The sequence below is a fragment of the Talpa occidentalis genome, unplaced genomic scaffold (genome assembly GCF_014898055.3).
Source record: "Talpa occidentalis isolate TD23 unplaced genomic scaffold, MPIMG_talOcc4v2.1 talOcc4.16, whole genome shotgun sequence".
Classification (NCBI taxonomy): Eukaryota; Metazoa; Chordata; class Mammalia; order Eulipotyphla; family Talpidae; genus Talpa; species Talpa occidentalis.
The window spans coordinates 65,416,333-65,435,044 of record NW_023601653.1 but is presented as its reverse complement, the minus strand read 5'-3'; the positions used below and the strand labels follow the sequence as shown (position 1 = coordinate 65,435,044).

At 35.4% G+C, this 18,712-nt stretch overlaps 1 protein-coding gene across 1 annotated transcript; it reads right to left on the bottom strand.

Annotated features, from left to right (window-relative positions):
* Positions 1–6,140: 6,140 nt before the first annotated feature.
* LOC119247006 (NKG2-A/NKG2-B type II integral membrane protein-like) lies at positions 6,141–11,810 on the bottom strand. The gene is made up of 5 exons (XM_037513232.1): positions 11,627–11,810; positions 11,161–11,259; positions 10,618–10,683; positions 9,955–10,109; positions 6,141–6,236 (listed from the first exon to the last, which is right to left on the bottom strand). Exons 1-5 carry the CDS (start codon positions 11,808–11,810, stop codon positions 6,141–6,143), a joined length of 600 nt encoding a protein of 199 aa, XP_037369129.1.
* Between the last annotated feature and the right edge of the window lie 6,902 nt (positions 11,811–18,712).

The window sequence follows — 18,712 nt, the reverse complement described above, 5'->3', positions numbered from 1 at the left end:
ACCCTCAACAGGAGATACTTGCACGAAATAAGGTGTCTGTGTCTTCTTCACTCTTACCTCGCTCCACTTCCCTCAGCCCTTTGAGAGAAAACTTTCACCAATGCTGTCCTCTCCTCTCTGAGATCCCTGACACGACTTCTAGCTGGAGCTGGTCTCCAGCACTTCCCTCTTGAAATTTTCTTTTGTCTATGAAGAACACACATTCTGCTCTGCTTCAACATGTAATAAATTTTAGAAAGTCCCCACCTTTCCCTGAAATTAGTACTGAACTCAGTAGTGTTTAATTCTCAAGTGCAGAATAACAAATTGTGTTATGTTCCACACCTGAAAAACAGTCTCTGAAATTTAGACACAAAAACTACTTTTTGATCTTTCTATCCTGACTTCTAATTTAAATCCACCCTTATCTAGCATACACACCAAGTATCATTTTTATATTTACATCAAGTTTATAGGGCAAGTCTATGTTTTAAGCTCACTGTCAATTCACACCACTTATTTTGAATAGATGTAAAAATGTGGATTTTTTAAAATATATATACATAATAAATGAAATAGATGGGAGAATATTTAGAGTTCTTAAAAAAAAAAATAGGAGCCTCCCTCGTGGTACACTGGGTTTAGCACAGCGCTATGAGGCTGTCCGCAGACACTGCAGCATGAGTTCGATCTGTGCTGGCCAGGGAACAACCCACATAGCGTAGCAGACCTCTTGTGTCTCCGCTGCTCCTCTCAGCAGTGTATTTCAGTCAGTCTACCTGTTCTGCTTCCCACTCTGTCTCTGGTGAATCCTCTCACCTCCTGCACCTAGGCTGTACCCCAGGTCTTGTATGCATAAATGAATAAAACAAATCTTAAAAAAAAAAAGACACACAATTGAATGGGAGACAGGAGATATCTGCTGCACCATGTGGTTTAGCTCCCTAGTCAGAGATCAAACTCATGCAGCAGTGGCTGATGATAGCTTGATATTGCTGAGACTTAACCCCTGCACCACCACGGAGGCTTGAAAATTTAGTTTTCTGCATTAGAATGTGTCAGGGAAAATCTATTGCTTCTCTCCCTTCTTAATGGTGAGATGCATATGTGTCACTGAGACACCCCCTTTTTGGAAAGAAATGGCTTTCCAATCTCCTCTCCCTCTAACACCCCTGTAACTCTTTCCTTTGGTTCCTAAATCTAGGAAACATTAAAAGCTATATTACCAACAATTGATTATTTCCTTAAAAATGTCTTCAATAACAAACACATAGCCTATATATATATATCTATCTCCAAAATAACACAAAATTGGAGGATAAAATTGGGATTCTTTAGCAGTAACAAAAAGAACAATAATTGCAACTTGATTTTCATAATGGAATGCATGACACACAAGGAATTATTCTCATTTATTGTCCAGATATGACATGTGTGGAATTTGTGAAAATCCTTCCTTAAAAAACAAGTATTTTTTATGTATGTGTTTGAATTGGTTACTTCGGAGTTTTTTTTTTTTATACAAGAACTGGGGTACAGGCAAGATGCGAGGAGGGTGAGAGGATTCACCAGAGACAGAGCCAGGAACAGAACAGGCAGACTGACTGAAATACACTGCTGAGGGGAGCAGCGGGCAAGACAGGAGAGGTCTGCTCGCCATGTGAGCTGCTCCGAGGCCGGCGGGGATTGAACCGGCACTGCAGAGGCTGTGGACAGCTTCACGGTGCTGCGCTCAACCATCTGAGCCACCAGGGAGGCCCCAGACTTTTTTTTGATGCCTGACTAAAACTAATGTGTTGGAGATCCCTAAGGCATAGAGTGCTGAAGCAAGGAAATTCTCAAGGTCATGACTGGAAGACAAGCCCACATGGGCTGGAAGACTAGCCCTTGTTTAGACGTGATGTCCTTCCTTGTATCAGCAAGGAAGTTTAAAGGAGAAACAGGTGTGGGAACAAAACAACCTGGTAACACAAAACCTTGGTGGTGAATGTGTGCCAGAGTAATGCTGAATACCAAGGGAATAAATTATTGTCATGTAACTAACCTAAAGGGGAGGGGGCGGCTTGTCTCAATAAAATTGTATTTAGAGTTTAAGTCCTCCTAGAACTCAGACATTTTTGGACATGTAGGAAAACAATGAATAAATCACATATAGCAAGAACTTAATGGGGTTAGGCTTTGTTTTAAGGATCTTTAGTCACTCTAATATGTACTCCTCAGAGCAGAATTATGAGGAGACCACAGTTATAGTCATGTGACAGGTGATAGAACAGAAGCATAGGTTTTCAGGAAAAATAAATGTGATTTAGTGCATGCTTATGTGGCCAGAAATGCTTTTCTTACTTTTTTGTTGGGGAGAAAATCAGGGTGAGGCCTAAGTTGCCGGGTTGTGAAAGAATTCACTAGAGACAGAGTGGAGAAGAGAAAAGGTTTTTGTAGGCCTTGTAACTTGGGGCGCCAGTTTGCACCAGTTATCTGCTGAGATGCCTGGTGTCCTGCACTGGACTTGGTCACAGAAACATGTCCTGGTGTCTGCTTTCTGTGTTCCTGGAGGTGGGCTGGTTTTTCTGGTCATGGTTGTTGGTTTTATGGTCTTGTCCCCTAGGCAGGCTTATCCATTCCCTTAGCTGTTCAAGTCTCTCTACCTGCCTGCTGGGCCAAGGGTGTGGGTGCAGTTTTTAACTTTACTAAATTATACCCTGATGCTCTTCAAGTGTTTTTCAACCAATTTTCAGATAACTCTGTAAATTATATTTATAAGATACCATTTTCCTCATATTTTATAAGAAAGGAATGTGAGCCAGAAAAGTCATGGGTTAATAGGGAGCAGTTAGAGTTACATTCAGATGATCTGGTTTCATTGTTTATGTCCTAAATTTTTTAAAATTATTTTTTAAATTTATTTTCTTATATCATTCATTTTTGGACAGTATTTCATTTCTCCCTTCAGGTACAGTTCCCACAGATCTCCCACCACCATAGCACCTGTGGGCCATCACTATGGTCTCTATGCTCTTCCCTCCCCCCCAGCTGTGACCCTTCTGTCTCTCCCCCACTGTGTTCCTCTGGTCTATGTCCAGAATTCATACCACATTGATTACTCCCTATTCGTGTGGTGATCCAGGTCCCTGGTGAGAGCACCTGTATGACTGTACCAGCACACAAGGCAACTTCATAAGTATTTTTAGTGCAGAGGGAAATGATGGGAAATGAAGAAACTGCTATTTTTTTTTCTCATCTTCCAGTTTTTTTCTTTTACAAATGCATTTTTCTCACAAAATATTTCGACAAAATCATTTCTTCTTTTTCAGTGAGTCTACATCCTCCCCTCTGAACACCATGAGAAGAGCTTGGTGGTAGATAATAAATGAATATTTGATTGTATGATTCATCTTTTTTTTTTAAAGATTTTATTTATGCATACAAGAACTGGGGAACAGACCAGACATGTAGAGGGATGAGAGGAGACACAGTGGGGAACAGAACGGGCATATTGACTAAAATATACTGTTGAGGGGAGCAGCGGGCAAGTCAGGAGAGGTCTGCTGCACCATGTGGCCGCCAGGGGATCGAACTGTTGCTGCAGAGGCTGTGGTTAGCGTCATAGTGCTGTGCTTAACCACTAGCACCACCAGGGAGGCCTTATGTGATTTATCTTGTCAGTATCATGTGAGTGGGAAAGTGACAGCCTGAGTCCTGAGCCCAGACAGGCGTAGCACATTTTTGCTTGTCCTTCAGACAGCTGCTACTCTCTGCTGTGAGAAGATCATGTATTTGGTAGCTCAGTGGTCAGAGAGCAAAATACATTTCAACAAACAAAATCTGGGCTGACTGTGGTCTGAAATCAAGCCCATACCTGCCAGCTTGTATCAACTGAAACAGTCAAACTACAAATGGGTGAATGAGACGTAAACACTTATTTTTAAATGTCAGTGACATCTTGGACTGTTTACTATACAAGTTTAGCAATTAGCTATAACCATAATTTATAAATTATATAATGTTAATCATGATTAATCTTATATTGCCTATATACTTTTAAAGGGAATGTAAATATAGAGAATGTACAGAATATGCTTATATTCAAAGAAATAAATGTATATAAAATATATATTTTGCAAATAGTAATCAGCTCGGTCATCTCTTCTGTTTGTAAAAGAATTATGGCATAAATATTTCTGAATCATTGTCAAATTATTAAATTTCTCCTGAATTTTCTCAATAAACAGCTGTATGGCCATATAAAGTCCTTAGATTTTTAATTCTATTTTTGTTATTTAATATTTTATGATTCCCACAAGTGTTTTTCTAAGCATGGTAATGAAAAGTGATAGACAGGGGTGAGAGAGAACTTAATAAAACAAAGTAGCTTTAAAAATTCCAACAGAGGAACATAAAGACAAGTAAAAAATCTAGAAGATACTGATTATTCAGTGTCATTGAAGACTGTTTTTACAGTTGTTCTAAATTCTCTTCAGGATAGTCCCATTTGATTCATATTGATAGATTCTCTCCTGATAATTTTTCAAAATACTGACAGGTGGTTTCACATATTTCTTTCATGAATTTTGTCTGCTTATTGCACCCCAAATTTTCTTTCTCCCTCTCTACATCTTTTTCTTTATGGACATCTACTCTCAGCCTTTACCAGCATGGTAGATTTGGCACCTTGGCCTACTCAACACCTATTCAAAATAATTCAACTCTTTAAATGATGTGATTATTACCCATGAAATTGTCTATTACAACCTAATATGAATCTAATAAAGATAATGTTTCACAAGGTCAGATTCAGAAGATATATTTTGATTCCATTTGTTACAGGACAGGGTGAGGGGTAACCTGGGAACCCCCAAACCTGCCTGCTTTAAATAGGTTCTGCCATCCACTGAATAAAGATAATAATATACTCTACAGCATAAGACATTCAATACAAAAGAACTTTAATACAATTAGTATGCAATAAATAATACAGTTTTCAAATCAGGCACCCAAAGTTACCCATCCCCTCATGGATAAATGCCCAGCCAAACAGGGTTGGCACAAAGTAGGGCTGCTGAGACCCAAAAGCCTGCCACAATTCTAAGAAACCATCTGGCGGGGACCCATAGGAAAGGGGTAGAAAGGGCCGTACAAGTCTGGAGGGAATAGAACAAAGTCTAGGCACTCCCTGGTGATGCAGGGGTTAAAGACAGTGGTATTGCCAGTCAGTGCAGCACAAGTAAGATCTCTGGCCAGCCAGGGAACCACCCACATGGTACAACAGACCTCTCCTGTCTCACCTGCTGCTCCTCTCAGCAGTGTACTTTGGTCAATCTGCCTGTTCTGGCCCCAACTCTCTCTGGTGAATCCTCTCATCCTCCAAACCTCTGGCTTACACACCAGTTCTTGTATGCATAAATAAATAAATATTTTTTTAAAGAAAAGAACAAAGCCAAAATCAAAATAAAGGCTGCCATTGTTAACTCCCCATGGTCTCTCACCCACATCTGTACAAGTATACACATCTTTCTACCCGCCCAAGTCCCTGCTACAAGTCCAAGGCCATGCTTTTTTCACATGTCTCTCTGCTCTATGTGCCTCCTCAAACTTCATGCTCTCTCCCCCCATTCTCCCAGTCTTCTGTTCGGCTTCTCCTCCCTGCCCAGCTCTTCCCTTCTTAGGGTGGGGCAAGGAACCCGGAACCTCCCCTTTCCTTGGGTATTACCCTGTTACACATTCTCCAAGGGAGGGAGCAGACCCAGAGGTTTCTTACAGAGACACTTTGTGCTTGTGTCATGGTGACCTGAGTACCAATGAATAAATTATTACTCTCAGCTCCAAATCTGTACTTCATTGTCCGGCTCTGAGATAATGGAGCTAGATCCTGTAAACTTTTCTCCCTTGTTGCACACATGATGTTAAGTTTTGCTGGAACAGACACTGGGGAAACATTGCAGAGCAGGGGCTCTTCTTCCTGGCTTCATGAGGTTTGCTTCACTGACTGAGATGCAGCTGTCAGGGGCCATGCTGTGGTGCTCACCTCCTGCCAGCTTTCGTGGTCAGTCTGTCACAGTTTGTTGCCCTCCAGCCTCTGCCTCTGGATACTGTGGCAAGGAGTGTTCCTGTTCCACAGACCAGCCTGAGATCTGTCCTCACCAAATAGTTAATCATTCTTTACATCAAACTTTCCCTGATTCGTGTCTTCTGACTTGTTTATGACTTAAACATTTTGCTACCGTAGGTTGTCGAATCTTCATCATCAACAATGTCAAGGGCTAGAACAAATCAAGTAATGAGAAAATGGGAGTGTGAAATTATTCACCATTGAGCACTTGGAATAAACTTCTTGACATAAGGATTTATAATTTATACATGGTTTATTTTAAGAAACAACAGAAAGAGGTATAATATGTACCTGGGCATGTATATTCATAATTAATACGAAAATTTAGAAAAAGTCTATAACACCACTGGCAAAGCCTCAGTAAACTATGAAGTTTAAGAGGTTATTATTTTTCAGTGTGGATTCACCCTCCATAACAGATGCACCATTTTGGTTACTGATGTTGTTAATGGGGGAAGCTGTGCCTGTGTGGGAACAAGGGGATGTGGGAAATATCTGCACCATTTTATTGTGAACCAACAATGTTCTAAAAATGATATCTTAATACAAATTCTAAGAAAATAACCAAAAGCTACAAATGTGGACTCTGCAGATGATGAGTGGCATTTTAGCAAATTTAGGTAAGCCAAGGTGCCTGATGCTTACAAATATAAAGTTTATTTTCTAAACAGGAATCAAAAGACACAATTTTCATTTCAAAATTTAAAAATGGACAATTTTTATCCTTCTCTGAAGATTGTGAAATCCTGCAATGTAGAGAATAACATAAAATTAATACCCATACATGTGATATTAATTAATATTAGTTATTAGTTAATATTTTGGTGACTACAAGCAATGTATTTGGACTAATTATATCTAAATCTAAATATTTCCAATACAAGTTTTCATTGGAACCATTTAAGTAATTATGTTTATAGAGTCATTATCATATTTTTTTTTACTCCTATGATCATTTCCTTTAAGGCATCCAATATAATAGTTCTCAAAAAAACTTACAGTTTGGAAGAGAAAGCTGAGCCTGTTGGCCACACCTGTGAATTATTATAGGTGCTCTGGGCAAGGTCAATCCATGAGAAAACATGAAAAGAGCTCAAAAACTTCTATGAGAAAACAGAAGTGAGAACAACTCGTCAGAAAATCAATAAAACTGTAGAAGACTGTAAGGACACTATGAGCCACTAGACATAGCTAACATATATAGAATTTCATAATTAGGTATATGAACATATGAATCTCTGAGCAATCATGTTGTACTTCTAGAAAACAGAGTTCAATGGTGAAATAAAAGAAAATTTCTTAGAAAATTCCTTATACTGAATGATAATTTGAAAATATATAAAACAATTTCTATTAGAAGTAAAGCAGGGCTTAGAGAAAAGACATAGCTTGTCACATATCACTGATTTGTAATGACCTGGTTCTTTCTTTTCACTCAATCTTAAAAATCATGATATATTTAGTATCCTTGATATATGGTAAAAACGTTTATTTTTTTAAAAGCATGTGATCTGAATTTTTGAGAAATTTCCATACTGTTTTCCATAGAACTTGACCAGTCTATATTTACACCAAAAGTGAATCAATTTACCACATGATGCAGCAATTCTACTCCTAGATATGTACTCAAAGGATACAAAACATGAATTTGAAGGGATGAATTCATTCCTGTGTTCATCATAGCACTGTTTATAATAATCAAGTTCTGAAAACAACCTAATTGCCCCAAAACAGATGAGTGGAGTAGAAAGTGAAATATATATATATACAATGTCCTAAAAATGATATCTTAATATAAAATTCTAAGAAAATAACCAAAAGCTATAATAAAAGATAAACTATTGCCATTCACAACATAAATGGGGGGATTATACTAAGCAAAGTAAGTCAGGAGGAGAAAAGAAGAAAATAAATGGTTTCTTGCTTTTAAAAGTAAAAGCAAGAAAAAAATTTAAAAGATAAGGATAAAAAGAAAATACACATGCAAGTATCTGGAAAACACAGGATAACATTGAAAAGTTACTAATATAAAATGCAATAAAATAATTGTAAAACAGACCGAGTTTAAAGTATGGGATTGGCTTAAAATAGTGTAACCTGATAATAGAACAGAAAGTGTGCAAGTATATGCACACATATAAGACAGGCAGATTTCAACAAAGATGCAGAGTCATTAAGTGAAGAAAGTAAAGTCTTTCCAATCAATGCTGTGGAAATAGCTGGCTTTCAGTTGGAAAAATGAAAAATAAATGATGATAATTTTATCCATACATCATGCTACATGTAAAAATAAGCTCAATAGTCTGTACAGCAAAATGTAAACATCAAGAATATATATTATGAAAAAATGACACGCCCTTGGCTTAGATAGAGATTTTTTAGATACAACACCAAAAAAAGGATCTGTAAAAGAACACCTTGATGATGTGTGTAGTTAATCAAAATAATATATTTATGCTCTTTCAAAGGAAAAGAAAAATCACAAGAGTTGGAGAAAATATTTGCAAATGATAGATCTAAAAAAATAAAAAACTTGCTTCCAGGACATATAGAGAACTCAAAATGCAAAATTAATGCATTAATAGATTCTTGTCATTAAAAATTACAATATTAAAGCAAAAATGTTGTCACAGTCAAAAAAATGCTCCTATTGCTCACAAGATAAAAGGAGAACATATTTATATTATAACAACAACTTCTAGGCAGGAAAATACAGACTCTATGCAAGACAGAGGGCAAAAATATGAACAGCACTTTACAGAATAATTCAATACTGAATAGACCAGAAAGGTGAGTTTAGTTTAACAGTAATGAGGAAAATGCCTAATAATGTCATAATGATACTGTTAAATAAGCATCAGAGATGATATTAAAATTCCTGAAAGTACAAAGTTGTGGATCAAGGGACCATTAAGTAAAATATATACTTTCACAAAAATTTTTTTAAAAACTTGGGATAATTTAATAAATAACAAACACTCATATTTACAACCCAGCAAAATCATTTAATGTAATAAATTAACATACACACATATTTATGAACCAGCAAAATCTTTTGGTGTATTTGATGCAGCATAAAATATTCATATATAGATACAATGATAACATTATTATATTTACAGATTATTGTAGTATAATAGTTATAGCATAGTGTCAAAATATAATGTATTATATACTACATATTTATACATGATAGGCACATTATTACAAATGCAATATAATATGTAGGAAAAGGTCATACAGGAAGATTTTCATAACATAATTATTCATAATATCCACAAATTAAATTACTGAGTAGGTTGGAACAAAAGTGTCATATTAGTATATTATAGCAAGTTACAGAGAAATGCAAAATTATGGATGAACTGCATATATCAAATGAACATGAAAAGAAACACATAAAATTCATTTTTCCATTTATGTAATGCTCAAAATTAAACAAGGATAATTCATAAGATAGCAAAGTGGTTAGTGAACAGAGAGAAGTGAATACAGTGCATTCAGAGGGGACTGCTGGGGTTGGGAACTTCTATTTAATTTGTCATTACCTGGGTTTATTTCACTTAATAAATCTGCAAAACTATCATATATTTAGTTTCCTTGATGTGTGGTAAAATTGAATAGCAAAGCTTATTTGAAACAGCATCTATAGAAACTTGGTTTTCTATGAAAAACTAGAATTGAAAATTATTAAATGTGCATTCACAGCATAAAATAGAAAAAAAAACATATGAAGTCAAATCAGCAGAATTATCAACAGGATTTAAAATAAAACTACATATATCCACACAAGTATGGATGCAATCAATAAGTATAATCTTGACAAAAATAATCATTTAATAAAATATTTGAAACATTTAAAATCTTACCATTTCTTCCTGATTTTCTGTGTAGAGCAGATGAGAGTTGTTGGAAGCACAGGCCATTATGCTGTCATTCCAGGTTTTTTTTTCATTACTGATGTGATAGCAGTTGTTGGAAATTGTTAACCACTGCTTTGGACATGCACCGCCACAATGGTGTGCTGTGGAAAGATTATGGATTATTATCAAAACGCAAGTTGAATTTTTAATAAAAATCATTTTAAAATTTGCATGGGTGTAGGCATATGTGTATATTATAACATGGTTATGCATCCTCACCGCTGGTACATATGAAAAAGACACACTCACACAGATTCAGAGAAAAGTCAACTCCTCTCTCCTAAGGTATGGCCTTACACAAAGCAAACACATAAGCAAAACTATCTACTTTCTACATATTTTGAATATCTAGTGAACAAAATACTGTTGTGGGATAGAAAAAATTATCTCACTTGTAGCAACAGGACATTGGGACTGATTGACAACAATGAGTAAGGTGATTTTTAAATGACTATTACTCTTTATTATTGCATAACATGTGAACATTCTAATAATCATTACTCATTACCTAAATTTTAATTCTTTTTTTTTTTTCATTTATGCTTTATTTACGGTAGAGACAAAAATACAATCTGTATTAATATCTGAACTTTGAAAATCACTGCATACCTTTTGGGGTCATTGTTGTTGAGGATGAATTGTTCAGCTCTTGTGGTTCAGTAGCTGGACAAAAAACTAACAAAGTAATCATTATAAATATTAAAGCTGTCTAAGGAAATTATCATAGTTTTTAAATTTTTTTTAGTTTGAAATTTGACTTAAATTAGAATTAGCTGCAGTGAAATTGATTTCACCAAGAAAGCAATAAGGTATTGAACATTTGGAAAAAGGTACTTCAGAAGCCAACAAGGTGAAACTATATTATCTCTTTTGTACTTGGCTTAACAAAGCCCCAGAATTAATTTGTATTTATTTATAAGGTATTTCAGTATCCTGAAACATGTTTTGAATTACAAAATTTCAATATCTGCAAAATGTTCTCTATGCTCATTGTTATTTATGCTATTGACAAATTCTGAATAAACTTTCTACATTAGGTTTAAATAAACATATTAAAATGAGAGTTCTGTTCTTTACTATCATGAAATCTGTAGAACGACTGATGATCATTAAGTGAAATGTTTTCTTATAATCTTTCCAAAATTTACTTACAGGCTTTACTAATGATCATTGCTAAAATACTGAATATCAAGACAAGGCAAATAATTCCCAGCATCCCAACAATGAGCTTCTCCCATGGTGATGGTAAGCCTGCAAGGACAGAAATGGAAACACTGAGAAAGGAAAGATGAAGACAGTTGCTCAGACAGTTTACAGACAAGAGAATACACATCCAGAAGGAATCGCATATATAAACATGGATGCCAGACCTGTGCCTCCCATTGTAATCTTCCGTTGCATTTACAGTATATGTATTGACCATGAGTAGTTACTCAATGACAACAATGCCTGGATAAAATTAGTTTTTATACTTCACATGAGAATCTTGAATTCCAACTTCAAATTCTGATCTTCACAAATGCAAGATAGGTGAGCTTGTTCCCTATGCATACCCACACCTCTGCTCCCCATTTTCCATCCCAGAGCAGTTATACTTTGTGTTTATTAAGCAGTTTACCTTTGCAGTGGCATGTCTTGTTCCCCTGAAGATCCTGAGAAGCATTTTGAAAGTCAAATTCTGCATAAGTTATTTCTTGCTGGGTTACCGAAATGGAGCTTTCAGTGCCCAAAGGTGTCAATTGCTGTCTTACTGAGTTCTTTGCACGTTTCACTTCTGCATAGATTACACCTTGGTTATTCATCTTTGCAGCTTGAGTAGAGAATACATTGTATTTGGTGAGAAGATGCTTAGTGTAGTCAATGTGGGTGGAGTGTGGGCTGAGTACTCCTATAGCATTCAAACATTATGAGACTGTTTTTAATTTCCTCACAGCTTTAAACATGAGTTTTGTGACAGAATAAGTAGTTTTTTAAGACGATATTCTATGGTTGACATAATATTTTTGATTGGAGAATTATGAGTCAAAAATCTAGTTTTTGTCTACAAATAAATAAGTTGATGAATAATAATACCCTTAATAACATAAAGACATTTTCCCAAGAATTATTTCAACAGCTTTAGGATAACTGTGTTAAGATATAAATGTCAGAATTGGGGGGGGGGAGATTACACACTAATTTCTGTGACAAATTTTATATTAATTCATATCTAAAGATTGAATTTCCAAAATTCAAGGAATAGCAATTAGTATATATATAGCACTTTCCTGTGCTAAATTACCATTATTTAGTGACTTAAGATTATTTGTTAGAAGTAGATGAGGTGTTAGCAAATGATATTTTATCTGCAATTATTGTGAAGTTCTAAGAAATCATTAAAAAATTAAGGAAATATTTTGTATGTTGAAAATATTATATAAAACACTGTCCTTACTCAAATTGTAAATAATTTGAGACCAAGGCACAAAAAGTCTTAATAGTTATTTTAAACAGTTATTTAAACTGACAATTGTTTTAATAGCTAAGTTACAAAAGCACACAATGATGAGGATCACTTATGCAACAGCACTATTGGTTCAGCCTTCCAGAAAGATCCTATAACTGTCAGTAAGTGAAGGTCTCCTCAAATCACATAATATAATTTAATAATTTAGTCAATATGCTTTCTATCTAGTGGAATCTGGAACTGATTCTGGTTTTTAAGTTTATAAAGTATGATCTTTCAAAAGTCACTCAGTTATCATCAATTTAAGTTGCTGTTCTATAATGGGAATAAAAATATGTAGATATAGTACCTGCAAAACACCAAATGTTCAATCTGTCTTTTATAAGCTCTCAATAATATGTCAGTTTTACCACTTCTTTTATCATTTGTTTGTACTAATTAGAGGATGTAACATAATTTATTAGATAAAAGTCTTTCATACATAAGTCTTCCTGCAATGTTTTTTTCAATATTTTTCAAAATCTTTATACCTATAATTGATTTAAAATTGGCATTTATGGAATCTGCCTCAGCTTGATTTTTACAGCTCTCAAACTGTTTCTATTATAGCTAAGCATATGAGGAATAAGTTTGACCTTGACAATTAGATGAATTCACTTTAAGTATCTATTATGAAAAACTGAATTAAATACAAAAAAATGTAGAATTATACTTATATTAAGATTTCCAAAGTAAATTGTCCTTATCAGACTTTAATTCACCCAGCATACTTTAAATTTTATTGATTTGTAAACCTGAATATTCATGTGTGCTTGTACTTGATGTATTCTCCACTAGCAAGAATGTGAATATTTTAAGAAATCATTTTACATACTTCACATTTATTGTCTGTTATTTGACTGTATCTTAATTGTACTTCTGTTTTAGAATATCTGACTTTTGCAATCTTCCACTAAATACAATGTGTTAGGGGAGGCACAGGAGAGTGGCCAAACAGAGCTTCTCTTGACCAGAAAGCAGAGCATCCTCCAGTGGGATCCAGGTCACTCTTATAAGCAAATAATATCTCTGGTGTTCACACACTGCCCTGTAAAAGTGCAAAGTGAAGCAAGACAGAAAAAAGAGACTTTCTGTTACAGTGTCACAGTGGAGGATTATGGGTGCTTTGGTGGTGCAGGTGGTGTGGTCTCAAACATCTAAAGAGGTGTCAATCTGTACTCCTAAATCATATGCAGTGTTGTAAACCAATGTTACTTCAAAAAAATGATATATATGTATTTTTAAGTAAAGTGTGAATGGGAAATATTCACCCCAGGGCTTATTTGAAGACAACCTATCCCATCAAAAGTCTTCAGAAGAGACTTTAAGCTAATAGTATGTCAATTAGCTTGTTTATTTTCAAAAGCCTCAAACAAATTGTTGTTTTTTTTTATAATAAATTTTATTTTTATATTCCCCATACAATTGCAACCCCCCATTCTGACCCCAATCCTCCCCTCCCGCCCCCACCCCCAAAAAGTGTCTCTGGTTCATAGTTTTTTGTTGATTTTGATTTTCACTTTCTTATAGTTATTCATTTTCCTGGTCCCTTATTTAAGTTTTCTAGATTCCTGCTATGAGTGAGACCATCCGGTATTTTTCTTTTTCTTTTTGGCTTATTTCGCTGAGCATGATCCCTTCCAGCGCCATCCATGTTGCTGCAAATTGCATGTGTTTATCTTTTTTGAATGCTGAGTAATATTCCATGGTATATATGTATTGGTTTTTTTAATTCTAAAAGATATTGTGGACAAAAGGCTTGATTATCCATGCAGTTAGCTTAGTCTCTTTCAATCACAAACACTGAAAATGTAGGTCTAAAGAGTATCTTAGATTTTTAAATTCTACTTTTAGGCAAGTTTGATAAATTTTAAATGGCATCCTTCTTTCCCTTATGTCCTTATGTCATGATTATGATGCTGAAAAATTTCTGTCATAATCCCATTAACAGTAAACATTTAATGATATTTGTCACTATTTTAAAAATGCTGAAATTTCAACAATATTGTAACTGTCACAAACACCACCAATTCCCAAGCTTTCCAAGTTCTCTGCCCTAGATTTTCATTTTTCTGCATTCAGTTTTAAAGAAATTATCACAATGAACACTCATAATTTTTACTTGATTTAAAAGGAAAATGTAGCAGCACAAACCAGCCGTATGAAAGACCAATTGCCCTAAGTGCAATATTACCCCAAATATAAGGGCACTTAGGTTGTTTCAATAGTTTAACTATTGTGGCTAGTGCAGAGTTGGATATGGGAGTGCAAGTTTCCCTTCAAATTAGTGTTTTTGTGTTCGTTAGGAAGTTATGTAGGAATGGAGTTGGTGGATCATATGGTAGATACATTTTTAATCATTTTATAATCCTCCATATTGTCTTTTACAGGGGATGGATCCATCTACATTTCCACCAACCAACTAGAAGTGTCCTTTTTCTCCACACCATCTCCAACACTTGTTATTTCTAGTCTTTTTGCTACGGGCCATTCTCACAGGTGTGAGTTGATTTCTCATTGTGGTTTTGACTTGTGTTTCCTTAATTTTTTATATGCTTATTGGAGATCTGTAGTTCTTCTTTGGAGAATTGCCTATTCAGTTCTTCTACCCATTGTTTGAGTGGATTCTTTACTTTCTTCTTATTGAGTGGGCCTTTGTATATCTTAGATACCAGCCTCTTGTGAAATGTATGATATATGGATGTCCTCTCCCATTCAATTAGGTATTTAAAAAAAAAAAGATTTATTTGCTTTGCATGCAATAGTTGGGGTGCTGGCCAGAGATGCAGGGGTTGAGAGGATTCACCCTCAGACAGAGTAAGGAGCAGAACAGGAAGATGTACCAAAACACACTGCTGAGGGGAACAGTGGGCAAGACAGTAGAGGTCTGCTGCACCTTATGGTTCTCCTCCCTGCCCAGGGATTGAACTAATGCTGCAGTGGCTCGGATAGCTTCATAGTGCTGTGTCTTTGCCCCTTAAGCCACCAGGGAGGCCCTGTATCTTTTGTTTGGGGAAGGATTTCTTTTTCTGTGTAGGAGCTTTTTAAGTTGATGTAGTCCCAGATGTTTGTTTTCTTTTGTTTTCCTACTGATGTCGATGATTTGTGAACACATTGCTGAAGCTTATGTCATGAGGTGTTTTACCTGTATTCTGCCATGTATCTTATGCTTTCGGGTCTTCAATCCAAGTATTTTATCCACATAGAGTTGACTGTTGAGTGTCATGTGAGATAGTGATGCAGTTTCATTCTCTGCATGCAGCTCTATGTGCTGCTTTCCTCTGACCCATATGTAGGAAACAAATTTTGAGATTCCTTTCAAAATTTCTTTAATTCCAAAAAAAGATAGCCATTACTTCTGTCCAAAATAGCACACTGGGAGAAGAGACTGGAAATCATGATCAATAAAACAAGAACAGTAATTGCAACTTTATTTCCATAATGGGAATCATATCTAGTAAAAAAAATGATTCTTATGCAAGTGCTATGTAAGTTCATAGTATGTAATACTTTTGTCAAAAGTCTGCGGTAAAATGCAAGTATCATTGACATGTAAGATTGAGTTCATTAAATCAGAAATATTTTTCAATAACTGACTAATATAGTTTATTGAAACAATGGAGATTTGATAGGTAAAGGTGGAAGAAAAAGGTTTAGAACGGGGTCCTCTAGAAAATCAGGTATTTTTGGCTTTATGAGGAAGCAAAACATTAAGAATTTAAATGGTTGGACTAACTTCTAATGATCTTCAACCATCCTATCATTTATTCCTCAGAGTATCACTGCTCGGGGCTACAGTTTTGTCATTTTGTTACAGATGGAAATTAAACATACATATTAAGTAAAAACTATTGAGATTTATTTAGCACTCATTTCAGAAAATGCTTTTCAAATACTTTTGCAAGAATTTTCAATAATCCTCATTAAGATGATGAGTTAGATACTACTTACCATATTTTATTGGAGAGGAATCTGAGCAGAAAAATTAAGTAGTCAAGTTACAGGGTTAATAGGGTGCAATTAAAAATTACACGGAAGTGACCTGGTTTCACTGTCCATGTCCTTACACCTTATACCAAGCTGCTTACTCCCTATTTGCACAGTGATCGAGGTCCCTGCGAGTGCATCAGTATGACAGTCTTTACCACCACACAAGAAAACCTCACAAGAAATTTTGGCACAGAGGAAACAGCAACCTACAGGAGAATTTCAAAAATAACTATTTTTGTCTCTATTTATCAATATTTCCCTTTTACACGCAAACTTATGTATCTCATGAAATGTGAGAAAATATTCTTATGGCTTGGTATTCTTATGGTAGATTGGATTATTTTTCAGTGAAGCCACATTTCTTCCCTCTAACCACTTTGAGAAGATAACACTTTGAAGACAACTAATGATGGGTTTAACCGTGGGACTTCACCTGACAATATCATGTGAGTGTGAAAGTGACAGCTTATGAGATCTGAACCCAGACATAAAAAGCACATTTCTGCTTGATCCACTGACAGCTGCTAATCTTTGCTGTGAGAATGTCATGTACCAGGTAACTCACTCCTCAGAGAACAAAAACATACATAAAAAAGATCTGAGCGGAATCTGTTATGTACCAAGTCCGTATATGACCAGCCAACATAACCAACATAGGTGAATGCAAATAAATATTTCTTTTTAAATCAATGAAATCCTGGGTTGTTTATATTTAGTTACAATTTATATATTACATGAGATTATTTACAAATATGCATGCATTATCTCTTTATGTATATAAGTATTATATTTAGAGTATATAAAGTAGGTCAATATTCAAAGAGAAACTTGTGTATAAATAATTCATCTTGCAAATAAAATTCCAGTATATAATTTCTCCCTCTTATCATTAGATTATGGTAGAAACATCTGTGAATCAGTTTCTATTACTAAAGTTTTGCTAAAAATATCAATAACTATTTGACACATGCAATTATTTTTCACTTTTATTTTTTATATTACTTTACATTTTATTTCCTTCATCAATGTATTTTTCCAACAGTACTGATAAGCAAGAACAGAAAGGGGAGATATAACATTTATAAAAGATGATCTCTACCAAAATATCTGAATTCTGATTGAGGGGAAAAATAGACATGTAAGAAAATACTAAAAGACAGCGATTGTTACCAAATTAAATACAAATTCCTAGCAAATATTAATCTAACCCCTGAAAATGCTGCTATACAATATATATATATGTGGCATATCTATTTATCCATCTATCCAAAGATTGATGGATAAATGGATAGATAGATAGATAGATAGATAGATAGATAGATAGATAATCTCCATTCTATTCTCCAGGGATGTGGGATAAATCCAAATGGTAGAGTGACTTTGTGATTGTTGCATAGAAACCTTGAATCAATTAGCAATATATTACTCTCCAAATCAAGACTTCTCTACCTTGTTTTGCCATAATGGAGTTAGATCCTATGAACTTTCCCCCCGTGTCAGCACACATGATGTTAACTTTCACTGTAAAAAGCATGGGGAGATGTTGCAGGGAAGGGGCTCTTCTTCAAGGCATCCTGGTGTTTCCTCTCCATGGGCTGACAAGGTGCAGCTGTCAGGGGCATATGCAGGAATCCTGTGGTGCTCCCCTGCCAGCAAGCTTGTGTCCTCTGTCCCAATGACAGTCCTGCCCTCCAGCCTCTGCCTGCTGACTCTCTCTCAGGGAGTCTCCTTCTCGCGAGTTCCAGGGGAGGTCCAAGCTCAGTAATGTGCGCCCGCAACTGCAGAACTGCTCTTTTCCAGGATCAACCAGTGAGCGCTCCATGAAGTCATCTGCAGCCACATCCTCTTCAGTGAAGCCTGAAAGTCTTCCTCAGAGAGAGCTGGGACCCAAGTGGTTCTTCTTTTGGGTACTCTAAGGTGCAGTTTGTAATTTTCTTTTATACCCTTTTGGAAGTTAGTCCCTACTTGTAGCTATTCTTTATATCAAACTTTCCCTGGTTTCTGTCTTCTCACTCACCTTGAACACATCCATCTCCCTCCCTTGGGTTGTTAGATCCTGATTACTAACAACTTCAAAAGCTAGAACAAATCAATTAACTTGAAAATAAGATGATATACAATAAGTTATTGATCATGATTTATAATTTAGAGATGATTTATTTTAATAAACAGCAGACATTTTAGAGATGTGTAATATGTACATATTTTATATTTTATATGAATAATGAT

What these genes read in the sequence shown, in the direction of transcription:
- LOC119247006 (XM_037513232.1), bottom strand. Translation starts at nt 11,810, where the DNA reads ATGAATAACCAAGGTGTAATCTATGCAGAAGTGAAACGTGCAAAGAAC. An exon ending in CAAGACATGCCACTGCAAAG is followed by an intron (nt 11,260 to 11,626) that starts GTAAACTGCTTA and finishes CTGTCCTTGCAG; the next exon opens with GCTTACCATCACCATGGGAG. An exon ending in CAGAAAATCAGGAAGAAATG is followed by an intron (nt 6,237 to 9,954) that starts GTAAGATTTTAA and finishes GATTTGTTCTAG; the next exon opens with CCCTTGACATTGTTGATGAT.